Below are 18,485 nucleotides of genomic sequence, written 5' to 3'. Positions count from 1 at the left end.
ATTACATTTCCTCAGGTGAGAGCACAGCAGAGCTTTTCCCTTTTTCATAAATGTAACTCTTTACAAGTAACAAAGATCAACTCAATAGCCCGAACAGGAATCACTCAACAATCCACTCAAGCTGCACTCTGCATACGCCTCAACAGGAAGGTCTCATGACTACAGAAGGCTTTGTGTTTTCTACCACCTACACTAAATTGATCAATGATCAAAAAATATTAATCAAGAAGTTGGACTATGTTGTTTTTTTTTTCCTAGTACATGGTATTCTTCCATAAAGCAGTTACAGAGATCCATACAGAGGAAACACTTAATAGTTTATCAATATTTTCACTATAAATATATTTTATAACTGGTTTACAATTTGGCCATCAAAATTCATCTGCCTCAAAACTTGCTAGGCAAGATCTTACTTCAAAGGTGCCATTCTGTACAGGAAAGCTAGGGATGAGCTAGTGCATGCTCTACACTTAGTGTTTTATGAGCATTTCCCTGCACCCAAATGATATAAGTAAGTATTTTTGCTATATAGTAGTCTGTAGTAAAGCTCTTAGTAATATATTAGAATCCAATAGTAGGGAGAAAGTCAATACCTTTTATCAAATCAAATGACACATCATGTCTTACATCTGGAACTCAGTGGAAAAACGTTACCTTCCATTTGATATTTCTGGTCTGACAACCTAGAACCAGAAGACCAGTTGATGGCCTGAAGACTAAAGGTGACCTACAACACAGTTGTTTTCTGGACTCTAGGAACCCTGAGCAGTTGGCAGGTGAAACAAATGTGGGATGTTATGGCACAAATGTGTTTGAGTGAGGAGGAAGAAGACAGATTTACATAAGGCCTGTCAGGATTTATTCTAGTGGTCACAACACTGAATAAATGAGGCTGGACTGCCATAACCATCGACTCCAAAGTCATTCCTACCCAAAACCACTGGAGCTACTGCAGACACCAATTTCTGTAACTTTTTTACACCGAGGATAAACAATAACTGAATGTTAGTCAGCACCTGGGAAGGAAATCACTAAGTTATTACAAAAGAACAGAAATTCTGGATGGGTTTCTCCTACCAGAGAGCAAAATAATCTATAGTCTGTGAAGACTCAACTCTGCCAGCATCTTTGTATGTTATAATTCTAGATGAAGAAGTCACTGAATAGTCCCTTTCAGGCACCACTCTACCAAAATGGAAAAGTATTTTGCCATCTGCTAGCTCTAAAGTGCACACACAAAAAAAGTAATAGTAATATACCACTAACTTCACAGCTTAAATGTAAATAACAACCAGGATTTTTAAGAAAGCCTGAACTCTTAAATTGAAGCACACGTATGAAAAGTTCAGCTTAACTTGGTTGACTTCAAGTGATCACTGAAGAGCCATGAAAAATGAATTCCGAATTTTGCTTTCTTCTTTTTTAAACAACACTTACTATCAGGAATAGTACTCCCTGCTGAAAGTATTTAGAAGTATTCAGCTCCATGAAAAAAGAGAGGCTGAGAGGAAAAGAGAAACCTTAAGATCAGAAGGAAAAATCTGTACCATTACTGAATCCTTAAGAGGTTAAATCCATGCTAAAGAGTAAACATCAACTCCTCTGCTAAGGCAACACTTTTCAACTTACATACTTTTATATTTCCCCTTTGAAAATACTTGGGGGGGGGGGGGAGAGAAAGGGTGCTAAAAGTCACAGTCCTAGAATAATATCCTCACTATACTCCTCAGCTATAAAGAGCAGAGAAATCACAGAAGGGCACCACAAAAGTCATACCGCACATGCATCTTCTTACGCGCTAGTCATCAGCAGCAGTTCTCCTCTGTAGCCTGCAGGACAGACGAATTAACTGGCATCCCAGCTGAAAACTGTCTCAGCAATCCATTCTTGCCCCCTACCCAAATGCTGTTAGTGCTGGTGCTCAGTCACCCAGCAACATCTTCACAGCTTTTATGGATACTTGTAATCTTTGATGGCTAGTTACACAAGCTAGTTGTTGTTAAAATGTTATATATTTCCTTTAGAGTAACAGTTTTATGGAGGGATCCTACTTGAAAGTCTTACACAAAGACAGCTGTCTATGCTTTCAACACTAATAAAGGGATTCAGGAAAAAGTTGTAATGGAAAGAGGGAGAGCTATACTTGTAAAATATATCTTGGTTTTTTATAACTTACGAGGTAAGCATATGGTCATTTCTATCACAATTTGAAATCAAACGGTATCAATAAACCTACAACTATCTTGCACACATATTTCTTCCACAGAAATCACAAATTCTGCAGTCAGGCTTCTTTATTTGTTGCTATGTCAATGGAACCACGTGTCCCAGCTCTCCCCACAGATACAAATGCTCCTTACACAGTTTGCACTTGCATGACCCACAGCCTCATTTTGCCAATGAAACCATAGTAGCCAGTATTGAGGCACTTAAGATATATGCAGAGCATTTGAGAGGAAAGCCCTTTCTGCAGTTCATACACACATAAGCAGGCGTGTGCAAAAAAGCACCAAAACCAGTCATTTGAACATTGGCCATAAAAACTGAACCAAAGGAACCCACATTCTTGAACTCCACTGCCTCCTGCTGCCTACATGCAGGGAGCGTTCAAGTGTTTAAAAACACCCTTAAACAGTTGACTGGTGCAGAAGACCTTAAGCTATCTAACTTGGGGGAAAGAGTAAACATTCTTGCTTGGGACTGTGACTCTTCTCCAGGCAGCAGCAGAGCTGAAAGCTCTCCAGCTTACATAAAGCTCAGCTACCTTCAGGAAAACAGGAGAGTTAGTCTTCTGTTTTTTGAAGCAGTATCGGTATGTTTGTAACCTGCTTTTGAAAACACGAACACCAAGTTATTCTAGTGGAATTTACTCAGCAGGGCAGGAAATACTTTATTTTATGGCCCTAAGGCATCAGTATGACTACAATTCATCACAAAAGTCTTTCTGTTAGGTAACTCAGTCTTTCCATATGCACGAGGGGAGTTTCCTTCACAGAAAGCACACATCTCCTAACAATCACACGACAAACAGTTTCAGACATGCTGCTCCAATAAATGTTGAGTTTGTTAGTTTGGGTTTTTTTGGCTGATCACAACAGTTGTCTTCCACCAAATTCAATGTTGCACTCCTATGTCCAACATAAACTTTCAAAACAATATGCCAAACCATTATCTGATGATCCACACAAGGAACTAAAGAGGAAGCAAAGACAAAAAAGATCACCACAGTAGTTTTGTTACAGTTACAGCAGCCAAATCTGTATTCCAAAGTCTCCCTTACATTCTACTTCAGATCCAACAATACGTGTTTAATTTAATTGGGTCAAGTCTCCTTAACCCTTTTGACAGAGTACAGAGGGTATAGGTATTCTTTGGCATTCATAGGGCTAGTCCTCTGGGAAGCACTCACATTCCAGGAGTTAATTTATCCTTTCCTACAGGGCAAAGTGGCCCCTCTGCCTTGGACCACTTGGTTGTTCCCCCTCCCCCCTCAATTCATCAGACTATCTACTGGAGTACCTCTTCAGATACAGCAGACACTCCCAGTATAAAGCATTCACAAAAAAGTTTATTTCACAATTCAAATTGCAAGTTCACAGTCTACACAGATCACATTAACCTGCAACTGAAGTTATATAGTGCTTCTTAAAATTGTCTTGAGAACCGGTTCACTTGTTCTAACATTGTTTTTTCCCTTCAACTATGAATGCACGCAACTGTTCATCCAGAAGAAATGAAAGACAGATTAGATCCAGAAAGAAGCAATCAATGTCATCTTAACAAAAGTTCCTGGCTCCTCCAGGAACTAAATTATTTTCATCAATAAAAATAATTTTGAAGTTCCGCTGAAAAGTACAGAGGATTATACAAAGGAGCTTAAGCTATGCAAACAAAGATAAGTAATTCTAATTTGACTGAAACTATTCATAAAAACTTGTTGGTAATATTACTTCTGTTGTCTAAATCACATTCTCAAGCAATTGAGAGGTCAGAAAGGATATTAGCTACTTCTTCAGAACAAAGAGGAGGAAGATTACACTAACTTACAGCTAAATATAACAATAAATATATATATTTATATATATACATGCATATATTTATACACACACACACACACACACACACACACACATATAAAGCTAAATTCTTGAGAGCTCCTACTGAATAATGTATCAGTGTAAAAATGGAGCAGGGTAGAAAAGCCAGTATCATGAAAAGTAACTACTGCTTAAGATTACTTGGAAATACTAGCCTAGTGCAACTGTCACTTGATTCTAGTTCCATGATAATATTTGCGGATTATGATGGGTAAGTACTGAGGTGGAAGACCAACTCAAAAAGAACTTACCAGAAGCCCAAGAAAAATTATCATTTCAGTGATACAATGCAACATCATTTAATTCCCAGGGAGGTAAGAGGAGTTTGTGGTCAAAAATTTCCTTATAATCTTTGTATTTTGCACTGCACAGATTTTAATTAATTGTTAAAACATTCATATTTCTATGAAAGCAATATTCACCCCACCTCACTAAAAAACGGACTAGAAAAATGTGTGGTATTGTTGAATGTGATCTCACAGATGAGCTCTGGAGAATTTCACCACAGAAGTCTAAGATGTCACTAAGATGTCCATGAAAGCTGCAATCACAGAATTGGTAGGACTCAAAGGGACCTCTGGAGATCATCTAGTCCAACCTCCCTGCTCAGCAGGGTCACCTACAGCATGGTAGACAGGGTGGCACCCAGGTGGGTCTTGAAGATCTCCAGAGAAGGAGACTCCACAACCTCTCTGGGAAACCTGTGCCAGTGCTCTGTCACCCTCACAGTAAACAAGTTCTTCCTTATATTCAGGCAGATCTTCCCGTAGTTCAGTCTGTGCCCATTGCCTCTTGTTCTGTCACACAGGACAACTGAAAAGAGTTTGTCCCCATTCCCTCGACACCTTCCCTTCACGTACTTGTACACATTGATCAGATCCCCCCCTCAGTCTCCTCTTCCCCAGGCTGAAGAGGCCCAGCTCTCGCAGCCGTTCCTCATAGGGCAGATGCTCCAACACTCTGATCATCTTTGTAGCCCTCTGCTGGACTCTCTCCAGTAGCTCCATGTCTCTCTTGTCCTGGGGAGCCCAGAACTGGACACAGTACTCGAGATGAGGCCTCACGAGGGCTGAGTAGAGGGGCAGGATCACTTCCCTCAATCTGCTGGCAACACTCTTCCTAACACACCCCAGGAGACCATTGGCCTTCTTGGCCACAAGAGCACATTGCTGGCTCATGGTCAACTTGTCATCCACCAGCACTCCCAGGTCCTTCTCTGCAGAGCTGCTCTCCAGAAGGTCAGCCCCCAGCTTGTACTGGTGCCTGGGGTTATTCCTCCCTAGGTGCAGGACTCTGCACCTGCCCTTGATGAACCTCAGGAGGTTTTTCTGAATGGCAGCACAGTCCTCAGGTGTGTCAGCCACTCCTCCCAGCTTGGTATCCTCAGCAAACTTGCTGAGGAGGCACTCTGTCCCCCCATACAGGTCACTGATGGAAAAGTTGAAGAGGATAGGAGCCAGGACTGAGCCCTGGGAGATGCCACTAGCCACAGGCCTCCAACTAGACTCCACGCCACTGATGACAACCCTCTGAGCTCTGCCTTTCAGCCAGTTCTCGATATACCTCACTGTCCACTCGCCTAACCCACACTTCCTGAGCTTACCTAGGAGGATGTTATGGGAGAGAGTGTCAAAAGCCTTGCTGAAGTCAAGGGACACAACATCCACTGCTCTCCCCTCATCCACCCAGTCAATCATGCCATCACAGAAGGCTATCAGATGGGTTAAGCAGGATTTCGCCTTGGTGAATCCATGCTGGCTACTCCTGATCACCTTCTTTTCCTCCATGTGTCTGGAGATGACATGCAGAATGAGCTGTTCCATCCCCTTTGCAGGGATGGAGGTGAGGCTGACTGGCGTGTGTTTGCCTGTGTCCTCCTTCTTGCCCTTCTTGAAGACTGGAGTGACACTGGCATTCTTCCAGTCCTCAGGCACCTCTCCAGTTTTCCACAAAAATGCTTTTGCAGAAGAGGAGGATGGGGAGAATAGGACGTATTCGTCTGCGTATAGTCACATTTTCTCAAAGTACTAGTAAAGATAGGTTTACTTTAAAAAAATGAGACTGAAGTGCTGCACAGACGCATCTTGAGGTATGCCTGATGCTGGGAGTGGCAATCTCTGCAGGAAGAGATTGATGGCAGCAATAGATTGATAGAGCCAAAATTCTTGGCATGTGTTACAGCCCTTTATCAGGTACTGTCAGTTACACACAAACACTGTCTCTTAAAGTAATTTCAAAACTAATACAGACTTCCCTCAGTTTAATGAATTTTATTATTTTTAAGACAGCAGTTGCAAACTACTTACCTCAGTAGCAGCTCTTGTGATCAGACTTGTCAAACATTAAGACTACAAACCAGTGTCATACTTTAATTGATGCATTATAAATGGTCACAAAGAGATGTGTTGTGCAATAGTCAGGACTTGGACTAGCTATAGAAGAAAAAAAAACAGAAAAGCTTCTGATTATTTCTGTTCTACTTCCCTTTTACATAAATCCAAGCATTTTAATCTACAGAAGTTAGCATTCAGTGAAAGGTCAGGCTCAGTATGTAACTCCTCAGCAGTTTAATTATTTATAATGCCAAAGAAAAGGACACTTGCAACCATCCTTCACACACAATGAAGTCAGGCATTACAGAAGCTATAGAGGCTAGGTGTGTGCTGGGGCTCATAGCTGTTAGATGCAAGAGCTCAGACCATAGCTAATTTGCATCTCACCACTGTGGTCCAATTCAAGATTTACATACTAACATTAAACCATCTCCACTAACCTTTAAATTGTACTGACATAACAGACAAAAAAAAATCCTAAAGCATAAGATTAAAGTAGCATAACTTTTTCTATTATGTGGGCAACAATAGAAAGAAGGGTAAGAGCATTTGAAGGAAGATGACACTCGGTGACAAAAGAAAAAAAAAAAAGAAAACTCCATCCTAACTGTCAACTAGTATGATACTTTTTTCTTAATTAATAATGAAATCTCATAATGCTATTGTTCATAATTCTTATCAACTTCCCTTTTTCTATCAGGTTCTTCTATCCTCCTTCAAATTCTGGAAGAGTAACAGTGCCAAAAAAAGAAAAGCTGCTTCAGAAGCAGTAACTATGGCACATAAGGATTCACAAGTCCCAGACAAGCCTTGGGCAAATAAACCTAAATATCATATCAGATAACATGTGTTGACTCTACGCATTAAAAAAGCTTTCAAATTTCAATTTTAGAATTCAGAAGGCAATTTTGAAGAACAAAGTTTTAGATGGTATCTTTAATGGCTGTTTTCTCTCAGCTCAAACCAATTTCTTCTATTTCTTCCTGGATGTCACAGTAAGTGGAACTCACAATAAATCAGTACACTTCCCCCCCCCCTCCGTTTTTATGAACAAAGATGTTCCCACATCACAGCCATTAGCTTCCCTGTTTTGTTTTTACGGTGCTTTTCAAAATCTTTTGTGCTAGTTAGGCCTGTGTGAGGAGGCACTTCCATTTACAATTTTATTTTCATTTTCTCTCAAAGAAATACTCCGGATTTTGAAAAAAAAGGCAAAGCCTTCCAGAAGGCAGGTCTAATGTTGCAAGTAGAAGACAGGTCGCCAGAGCTCTTTTGGAAAACATTTCTGGTAACAGATCAGAAGGAGTCTCCTCTGCAGAAAGACACCGTCACTTCCAAGACAGCCCCTTGTTTAAAGCTTGAGGAGTATTGTGAAGACAGATGAGCTCTGTCTAGAATAAGCTTCCAAAGCAAAATATTACCTAAAGCTTTTCCTTAGAAAGACAATCTTGAAAGCAAAAATTGATGCAAGCCAAACAGTACATCTGAAAGCTTGTCATTGACTTTCACTGTGAGCAAGAACAGCTTGTGACCTGATGACAGCATTGCTCCAACAGGGGATTTGAGCCACTGTGTGCTGGTTGAATGAGAAGGTCCAGCAGAGCTGAGTACAGAGCGAAGGCACCAACAATAGCCAGCACTTGGACAGAAGAGCCCATTGCTGCATCCAGGACACAGGGGAAGAGGGGAAAAAACAGCAGCAGGATGGAGCTCTGTGGAACCCAAGTAAACATAAACATGGGCAATGAACCCTATTGTTCTACAAACAATTGTCTGCTTGAGGTCGTTGTCCTCCTCCCATCCCCAGCGAGCAGCCCTGGCTTTGTCTGGACCAGAACAAGGCATGCTGACAAGAAAGCTGTGATGAGGCAGATTTTTCTTTGAGCAGCATAACCGCCTCCTCAGCAATTGCCACAGAACCTTTCTACAGCAACCAGAAAGGGGCACTTAGGTTAAAACTATGCCCCCAAGAGGACTACTGGCAGCAGAGACAGAGCTCACACTGAGTATTAGCCTTGACCATTTCTTCTAAGGTTAAGCAGAAAGCTGTACTTCTCATTTAAGTTTCCTGATCTCCACCCACGTCAAAAATCTCTACTGACCTCTCCTAGTTTCCAATGATCCAAGCTCCTGTAGCTAAGGAAATCGGAAGCCAAAACCAGTGCTACATTTCAGAAGGATCTAAAGAGAAAAAGGTTAATTCTTGCATTCAGGATCTCTTTGCCAAGTAAGGCTGAATTTACATCAATTCCTTCCTTTTGGTTCTTGAGAGAGACACTGCCAGACTTAAACCGGAACTGAAGTTCTACTTAAAATAGCAACATCCTGCTTTTACGTTCTCCAAATTCAAAAACATCCGAATTTCAGCAGTTAGCTTTACTGACTTCCACAACCTGTTTTTCTCCGGGTACCACGGAAGAAACCACTGTTCTGTCAGTTTACTTAATCCCACTGAGTCCAACAACACCGAAGGTGGCTGGCAAAACACCACATGGAACACACCTCTGCATTTACCTTCAAAGGTACTAATTCAGATCTGAAAAAATTCAGAGGACTAAAGCAATGGTCTCCAAGAGACTGACAGTCCTCTCCCCTTCCTGGTAGGCATTTATGAGAAACTAACTGAGTCATCGTCCTAATTCTGAAGTTACATTAGTAGAGGACCACCCATAAACTTGCTGCAGTCCACACTGGATTGTCTGCAGAATTCTGTAGAATATTTGCATTTTAATACAGAGAGTTTTAAGCATACTGTGTAGGTAAAGTATATAGGAGAATCTCCTAAAAGCAGAAACAGCAGTGCACTTGAAAGGCATACGAAAGAGAAGCAAAGATGAATTTGAAGGAAGTGCAGAAAAAGAGGGAGTACTAGATACCAGAAAAGAAAAAAAGAATGGTGTAGAGCATTTTTCCTGAAAAACAGCTGGGAAATAGAGATGGATTTGTTTAAAAATAAAAGCAACTCACAGGGAAAAAGCAGCATAGATAGATACACTTCTGTAAGTGATATGAAGAAGAAAAAATAAATGCCTGAGAGTCTGTCTGCTGTCTGAGTGACAGAATGGGGTGACAGAGTAAGAAAGGAACAAGAACAAATAAGACAGTTTCTTCACACTTGCACAGAAAAATGATAAAATATGTTGCAGAAGAATAAATATAAAAGATCTTTTACCACTGTGAAACTGGTGCAAACAACTTTGAACTGTCAGACAATAGTTATCGTGAACTACGTGGCATCTTTGTAGGCCATTTATCTCAATTTGCCATGAACCAAAGTCAGATAATTGAGATGTCAACTAATCAAGAGCACTATTTATAGGTGCTTCACACACAAAATCTGTAGTCTTTAAAGTGGCATGCTCAATGTAAATCAAAGAGAGCAATTCTGATATGCACTATGATGTGACAGCATGAAAAGCATTTGAGCTGACCTCAGTGATCAGAGTAAAACTGACAAGAGTATTTCAACCCTATTTTTAAACACAGCTAAATATCTTATCAGCAGATACAAGAGAATTAATAGTTTTTCAGAAAGAGACTTCTCAGTTTTATAAAAGATCATTCTTTAGAGAAGGGGAGGCAGCAAATAGCAGTGGTCCAGGCAAATAAATACTAAAACAATTGTAACAAAAGGAGGTAGCCACAGTAGCAGTAAGATTTCTCTGTGTCCCAGCTGAAAGGCTTTTCTTGCAATTGAAAGAGCTGATCTTACTTGTACAGATTAGCTGGCTATTCAAAGGTACATTGTCTTCTTCAAACAAGGACATCCAGTTCAACATGTCAGTAGCACTGACTCAAGCAAGAAGACAGATGAAGAAACGGGAGGATTCTTTCAGCTATATCAATATTTTCCACCAATAAAATAGCAATTAGCTAAACTGGATGTACCTTCTTCAGAAACCCCTCTATTAAATACATGCCACCCCTATGAAACCAGAGTAGTTTCATACAGATAACTAAACTTGATCCAACAGGAGCAACAAAACTCACAGAGTGTTCTAAAATCAAGAAAGCAAACTGAGCAGCTGATCAAATGTACAAGCTAAGTAGTTAATATCTAACCCAAATCCACAAAAAGTTTTAGTTCCATATTACTGGTATAGTTAACCATGCTATTAAGTTTACTAGAAGAAAAGCCTCAATTTGAGGGCTTTATTCTCTGCACTCATTTCACCTTTCCTTCTCTTTGCTCAGTCAACAATGGGAACAAAGTTGCATTCTTTCAGGTTTGAGATTTCTTCTTTCACTGGTGGTTTAAGCAGAAAAGTCAGATATTTGTATTTAAACACTGCAGTTCTACAGTCTCATCAAAACAGAGCACCTAGACTATTTCTGAGAAAACTAAGATGGTCTAGCCTAGATGCAAGTCTTGACATCATATTATCATCACCAATTTTTTGCAAAAATAAGGATACTTTAATGGATTCATCAATCTTCATCCATAAAGTATTCAAATATTGTTTATAAATAAGCACCACTGTTCTTCTAAACCAATTTATTCATCCTTACAGTTGGAAACGTAAGGCCAGAAGTCAAACAACTTCTAAATACAAGTTCTGAATTTCATAGCCAAAAAGCTGACTAAACCTCATCATAATGAAACCCCAAATTAAAGGCATATTTTCTTCTGGATGGATTCTGGAACTTCTTGTGTGTCCTCCTTACAGGGGAGACAATGGAGCATCAACAATTCAAGAAAAACCTGTGGAAACAACATATCGCAGAAACAAAGAGGAAAACACACAGAAAAATTAGATTAAAGTAAGCTGCAATTTAACTAGCCAATTTTACAATTATCACAAGGATAACAAATTTTCACTGCTGTGTAAGCCCATCATAGGGAAAAAAAAGAAAGAAAAAAAAAGAAAAAAAAAAAGAAAAATTCAGTTACCAGAGCGTTAAAGATGTTTCTAGGCAGTGGTGAGGATGAATCAGTAACCTCAGATACACAACATACTTATTTTAAACCTGAGATGACAGTTTTCAATGAATGGCTTTACATTTGCTCAGAAATGAAACGTTCTGTACATGTACACTTACACTTTAATACTTTTGCTACCTTTAACTATGACATTTATTAATCTGTGGAAAGACAGTACTACATACTAAGAGATTCCAACTGTCACTGGGAAGTAAAGGCAGCATAGAATACCATCAGCAGTTGCATGGACCACTGAAAACTCCTTCTCCTTCCACTCCCTCACCACTCACTTCCTCCAAGTAAAATCACCCCCTGAGGTGAGTTTTGTGTTTGTTTTAAGATCTCATTATCGATAACAAGCACCAACACCATTGCTTATAAATTAACAAACAGTTTCCTGGAAACCACAAACAGATGACACAAAGTGATTTAGGAATTTTTGTTCATTTTGGTATTTTTTAAAAAAAGACAAATCACATAAATCTACTTACTACAAATTATTCATGGGGCACAAAACACTTACTTTTCACTTATGAGTAGTGTGACCATTGAAAGCTAATTAAATATCGAGACGCCAAGTTGGGTCTTGGCTTGCAACATATGCAAACAATCTGTATTGATATTTTTGAGAAGGTAGTGTGGCATTAGTTCCCTGGGCTGTTGCACAGCAATACTGATTTTGTTCTTCATGAACAGACTTACACTGGTTTCGGTGTGAGTTGTTTTCAGTCATCAGAAGTGATTTTGCCACAAACTATGAAAGAACAACTAGAGAAAGAAAGGAAAGAGAAACTTTCTGATTTTCCGTGATATTTCTAGTGAAGTTGAAATGCGCTGTTCAAAATGCTGCTCTTTACACTGGCATATAGGTTAGGGATATTTTTCTCATATAATTGCTCAGTTTTTATATTGCATTATCCTTGTTGCTAGAGAGAATTGTTGATCAATAACTCAAGGTACATCTTCATCATGAAACACGAACACATTCTCAGCAACACCCACATTGGAATACCAACTGCTGTAAGAATGAGAACAAAGACATCTTTCCCTCTTCATCCTTCATCATCCTGGGCATTCCTCTCTCTAATTCAAAGTTATATTTAGAAAAAAAACAGAGCTAGGGTATCCCAACAGTCATCTTGCCATATAGCCTTTAAATGGATGTGACCATTTGCATTCTCAAGGTTTGGTTTCTACAGATGATCCTCAATGACTAGCAATAGGAAGGAAAAAAAAAAAAAAAACAAAAAACACATACACACTATTTGCTAATACAGACTATGACTACTGAACTTCAGTATTACATATTTACTCACAGAGACTTAAAGCTTTGTATCTCCTCTCCATGTGAAGCAGACTGCCATCAATTGCTTTTAATATTAGCTGAATTACAGAATTGTGATATTCACCCCCTCTCTCATTCCCCTCCTGCTAATATATTCTTTCATTATTCCTCAGCATACAGAATGCAGATATGCCCTATAGCTACTTCCCGCTTTTGTGCCTAGGGAAAATGCCCATTCTTTGGTCCAGGATTTTGTATTCAGTGATTTTAAAAACAACAAAGACAAGAACTATACAAAAATTCATCACTGTTTTTGATGAGTTTTCACTATAACGGCAGTATCAGAGAAAACTAACAGATACCATCTCTGTGGCTGTTTTCCCTCTCCTGATTTCATCAGGGCAAACCTGCTTTCAGCTTTTCAGTGACCTCTAACATTTCAGACCTGAGAGTTCAGCTGTTCATTTTACACCAGCAATCTCTCTTTCTTCTCTCCCTAAAGCATGCCCCCTTCCCTTCAAGTGGGGAAAAGTCAACACATTATCTACAAGGTCAGTGCTGATCTGCTACACAAATGCTGGCACACTGCTTGTAGAGTGACTACCAGTAGCATTCTCAGAAAACCCTCTAATGAATAATCTATAGTCCAGTGAATAATCATTACAAAAGCAATCTGAATGACATTAAAGATGAGCATAAATTGTAAGATGTGTATTAATTTTCTATATCGTGCTAGTAGCAGTTCAAATATCAAAATAAAGCTGCTTATCAGAAAAAAAAACATTTAAAACCACACATTTTAATTACAACATACATTTCCTTACACTTGGGCAGAAAAAGATGCCTTTTCTAGGTATTCTACCCAAATTTTCTACATATAAAAATTTGATTAGCACAGAGATCAACAAGAATTTAACTGTTTTAAGAAAACTGTATCAACTTAAATATCCTCTTCTTTATTATACTTTCTAACCTAAAAACAACAGTTAATATTAAACAATAACAATAAAGGAAATGCTGAGTGAAGAAGAGCTACTTGAAAGGGGCAAACAGAAGATATACTAGCATACAAAAAAGATTGTACAATTATTTCCATAATCTTTTATATATACACCTATATAAATATTTATATATTTCTTGATTTCAGACCCTCCCTTGATCTATTCAGAAGGCCATTCTTATAATCTCTTACAACAAGAACATTATTATCTCCTAATTTCTAGGGAAAAAAAAGTTGTGCCTGCTATTTTTGTATGGAATTTCCCACAGGTTACTCAACATACCTTATCATAGTTTCTGAAACCTCCAGTTGAACTCAGACAGTGATGACATTCATAGACTGTATAAAGACTGTGCTATACTAAGCAACTGGAAATCTGTTCCTGAACAGCTCTAATGCAACTGCCTTATTGCCAGGAAGGAACTTACCAATAATATAAAAAAATAAATAAAATGAGTAATAGCACACATGAGAAAGAACAAACAGTTTTCATCAGTTGGCAAAGATTTTTACACAGCACTTCCCATACAAAGCCAGTTTACAGCTGCTTAAAACCTTATCAAAAAGAAAAAAAAAAACTCCAAGTAAAAATACCCCATGCTAATCATCTTCCTTATGGTTTAAGTTTCAGCTGAAATTGTCCAACTATTTTCAAGGATAATATGAAAGAATGGTACAAGCTAATCCTACTTACAAATTTCTTTGGAGCCTCTCAGCAATGCCTCCACTGCTTTGGAAAGGGAACTTAAAATCTGTCAAAGAGCAATTCAGAGTCATAAACATACTTACTGTCTTCTATGTGAAATTTATAAAATCCTCCTCAGCTCAAGCCTCAAAAAACGCTTCATTTCATGTAGGACTGCAGAGCTGACCAGCTAAACTCCCTAGGCTCTCCGTGGCAGTGCGCATTCTCCAGCCCACGCCACTGGCCAGCAGACCGTGGGAAGCAGCTCTGGGGGTGCAGCTCTTGCCGATAGAGGCCAGGGTGGCCCCATTGGCAGGAAATGTGCTCACAGTGCTCCCTCTATCGATGCTGAGATAGGAGGGGGGGAGAAAGAGGAAGTGGCTTGTCTGAAATGAGGAGAGGGAAGTATAGAGATGAGAAAAAGATAAAGAGGTGAGAGTCTATGAAGGCAGCAGGACAGAGGACTGGAAGGTAGCAGACAGAGAATTTGGATAGGCACAAAAAGGAATTAAGAAAGGGAAAAAACAGGAGAAGGGGTTGCACATAGAACATATTAGATCTATTTGAGAGTCTTTTAGTACCTCCTAGAAGTATTTCACTTTCATACAAATTATTCATAGCTTTAATTCCTCACATAATTTTTCCATGTGTTTTTAAACTACAAAAATCATTTAACCTTTAAGGATAAGAGCAACAATGAAAACATACCTGCCTTCCCAACACTCTTGTTTTGCAAAGGCAAGTCAGACTGAATTACAGTGAGTTAGGAAAGTCAGTACGAAAATGAGCTTTAAAGAAGCCAGATATATGTGGTTGTGGCCAGCTGAGGGGAGGAAAGAGGAGTAAGGGAAGAGGTCCTTCACAACTAGGCTACAATATTCGAAAAGCTTTCCAGAGCTGTAACAGTGACAGTTACTTCATTGCACATTTATCTCTTTGCTAAGCCTTCATACAGTGAAGCCAAAAGAGGCCAGTATTTGGGCTGTAGATTAAGCAAAAAGCAGAAAGGCTTACTGAAGCACAACCGAAACTTAGGGGGAAGACAAGAAAGCATGCACTGAGAGAGGGTAAGAAAACAAAGATGATGAAGAAAAAACGTGATTTCTTGTGACATGTCATGTTTAAGATGATTTTGCCCCATTCATTGGCTAAAAACTTCACCCCTCATTGCAGTGCCATGTTTAAAATCTCATCCGTCGCTACAGAGAGAGCAGTGTTACCTAGGAAGTGAGTTTACCCTAGCACAGTCTTCCAAAACACACCCGATTAAACGTGGCGGTCTGGGATGCTGGCCTACTGTCAACCAGCATCCGAGTTCACTCAGATCAATGCAGCTACGTATGGCTGAGCGCAGTTCAGCCTGAGCTGGAGAACTAGCTGAAAGTCAATGGAGAAAAGCTAGTGCTTAATCTTGTAACACGCAGGCACCACAGTTATGCACAGCTGTGTTAGTACCCCACAGACTAATTTCTCAAAGAACAAAGGGGTTTTCTTTCCCTGCTACATTCCTAATGCTATTCCTGATGTATTACAACAGGTTAAAAAAAAATGTGTAAAATGTCTGCCCATAAAATCCGGTGCATTTAGTGGTTTTAGCGATGCTGCTCTCACGTTGCCCGACAGCAATTCCACTACTGTGAGCAGAACGGGCAACCGGGTGGCGAAGGGCAGCCAAACGCCGGCGCTGGGGAGCGCCGCTCGCCACTTCGCTCGGCTAGGCAGCCGCGGGCGGCGGCCGCTGGGCGGGCACACCCCGGGCTGCCTACCAGCACGGTACAGTTTCTTTTGTTCCCTCGACTTCGTTATTTTCCGCCGTGCACGGCGCTGGGCAGAGGAGCAGCAGGCCAGCTCCGCCGCGGCCATGCCCAGGGGCGCATCGCTCAGCCAGCCCGCACCTGGCACCGCTGCTGCTGCCGCCGCCTCCTCGGCTCCTCACCCCGCATAATGGGACAATTCACCCCCCCGCTCCTCCCCGCTGCCCACACCGGACCGCAGCTGCCTCCTCCCTTGCCGCACAGGTAGCGGGCGCTGCCCGCCCCGAGCCGGGCAAGCAGGAGCAGCCCCAGTCGCCAAGTCCGCGGAAGCCACCTCATGGGCGGGCGGCGGCTGCCCAGAGCAACGGCCCCCGCGCAACGGCCCCAACCGCCGCCCGCTCAACGGCCCCAACCGCCGCCCGCTCAACGGCCCCAACCGCCGCCCGCGCCTGCCCCCTGGCGGCAGGGCGCGGCGCGGCGGCGCACGCAGCCTCGCGCGGGGCCCCCCCGGCCGCAGCGGCGCAAGCCGCGCTGCCGCCCCTCAGCGCCCGGCCCCACCGCACCGGAGAGGCCGGACGGCCGGTTCAACGGAGGGCTTGAAAACGCCTCAGCCCCACTGGCCCCGAGGCGGGAGGGTGGGGGGAGGCTCGGCCCTCGCCGCGCCACGGCAAACCGCCACCTGGCCGCCTGTCACACGGAGACCGTGATCAGAGGGGCCGCGGAGAGAAGTTAAAAGGCAGCGGGCGGGTGAACTGGCGGGCAGCCCCCTCCCCGCCACCTCCAGCCCTCCAGCGAGGCGGGGGCGCGCACTCCGCCCGCCCGGCGAGAGCCGCAGCCGGCCCCCCGGCGCCGCTAACTCGCAGCCAACAGTTCCAACTCACCCATTTATGTCGAGCTGGGCTTCGCCCGGCGGCGGAAACAGGCTGAAAGTTTGCGGCAGCTGGCCACGGCGAAGGGGTGAGGAGCAGTCCGAGCCGCCGCCGCCGCGGCTGGAAGGAGCAGAGGCTGCCAATGGGGATGGCCCCCCTCCCTGCTCGCCTGCTGCTGCCTCCTGCTGCGGCTGCCGCTCTCAATACCCGCGGCAGCGCGGCTGCATTTTGCTTCCTGCTAGAAACACTTCAGCTTCCCTCGGCATATACATTTAATTAAGAAGAAAAAAAAATGAAACAAATCAGGCGAGAGAAAGGGCTCAGCCTTCAGCTTCTGCCAGCCACCTGGGTCCCCGCTGCCGGGCAGAGAGGAAGCGCGGCCGAGGCCGGTGCCCCGCGGGCCGCTGCGCGCCACAGGGCGAGGATGCGAGCAGCGCCTGGCTCTGCCCGCCCCGGGCGGCGGCTGCTGCTGCTGCCGCCGAAGCGAGCGGCGCGGCGCGGCGGGGCTCGGCGCTGCGGGAAGTGTCGCGAGATTGCGCCAGAGCCGCGGCGCCGCCTCGGGCCGCCGGCGGGAGGGCGGGGAAGGAAGGAAGCGGCGGCGGCAGGAGCGGCGGCGCCTGCCCCGCGCCGGGCGGCGGGACGGGGGTGCCTCCCTTCTCCCTGGGCGCTGGGAGGAGGCGCCGAGCTCGAGGGGAAGGGGGGGGGGGGGGGGGGGGAAGCGGGGCAGCGGCCGCGGCCGGTCGCTGCGGTGCCTCCAACGGCCGCCGCCCAGGGCGAGCAGCGCGAGGAGCCGTTACCTGGCGGCAGCGCCGCGCCCCGCAGCGCTGAATTCGTGGCGACGCAAGCGGGCAGGGGGCTCCACAGGTGCCGCTTCCCCGGGAAGGAGGGAGAGTAAAAGGGTAGAAGAGGGCGGGTTTTTGTGCCCCCACCCCCACCCCACCCCCTGAGTGCCACACACGGGCGGCTGATGCTGCTTTTCAGCTATGAGACAGAGGTGAAACGCCTGGTAGAATAAAACGGAATGAAGCACAGGGCTATCACTTCTGGACCAAAAGGCACCTGATTAGGCTTCGCCGCTTTCTTCACCCGTGAAGATTTCTTTGTCATAAAGATCTCAGAGGGAGAAAACTACAACAGCAGCACCAGAGAGGAACAGCAAATTAAAAAACACACAACCAACCATGAAAGGTACCTTACTCACATTTTATCTTTTTTATATCACAAGTAGCTTCAGTATTAATGAAAGGTTAAGCAAAGGAGCCTGTTCTAACCTTAGCTGGCTAATCTGGATATGAAGAAAAGTGGCAAGATCAGGAGCGACAAAATGTTCACATCCTGCTGCTTCTCTGCAAAGTACAAGAAAGCTCATTTTGAAAAAGCTTGGTAGAGGTCAGGAATTATCTGCGAGAGTGGAAGCCTTTTCAGTTGGCATCTGGCTAGTTGGCTATGAAAATCCACATTTTTTAAAAAACAAGAGTAGCAGAGAACTGCTCAAGAGAGAAAGATGAGTTAGGTTACATATGAGCGTCTCAAGAATTAGG

General features: G+C 43.1%; 1 protein-coding gene across 4 annotated transcripts in view; it reads right to left on the bottom strand.

The window, feature by feature from the left end:
* The window catches only part of SH3KBP1 (SH3 domain containing kinase binding protein 1), a 229,504-nt gene extending 211,681 nt beyond the window's left edge, over positions 1–17,823 (bottom strand). For 2 of the 4 annotated variants that reach the window (XM_062600751.1, XM_062600776.1), the window contains exon 1: positions 16,957–17,041. In XM_062600751.1, the coding sequence (XP_062456735.1) occupies positions 16,957–16,960 (4 nt within the window). In that variant the 5' untranslated portion in view covers positions 16,961–17,041. Of the gene's footprint in view, positions 1–14,330; positions 14,389–16,956; positions 17,173–17,741 lie in introns of those variants that run through there. The other 2 variants (XM_062600769.1, XM_062600784.1) reach the window with 2 other exon arrangements.
* Positions 17,824–18,485: the final 662 nt, after the last annotated feature.

This window comes from Rhea pennata, chromosome 1 (assembly GCF_028389875.1).
Source record: "Rhea pennata isolate bPtePen1 chromosome 1, bPtePen1.pri, whole genome shotgun sequence".
Lineage (NCBI taxonomy): Eukaryota > Metazoa > Chordata > Aves > Rheiformes > Rheidae > Rhea > Rhea pennata.
This window is presented reverse-complemented; position numbering and strand designations above follow the sequence as displayed.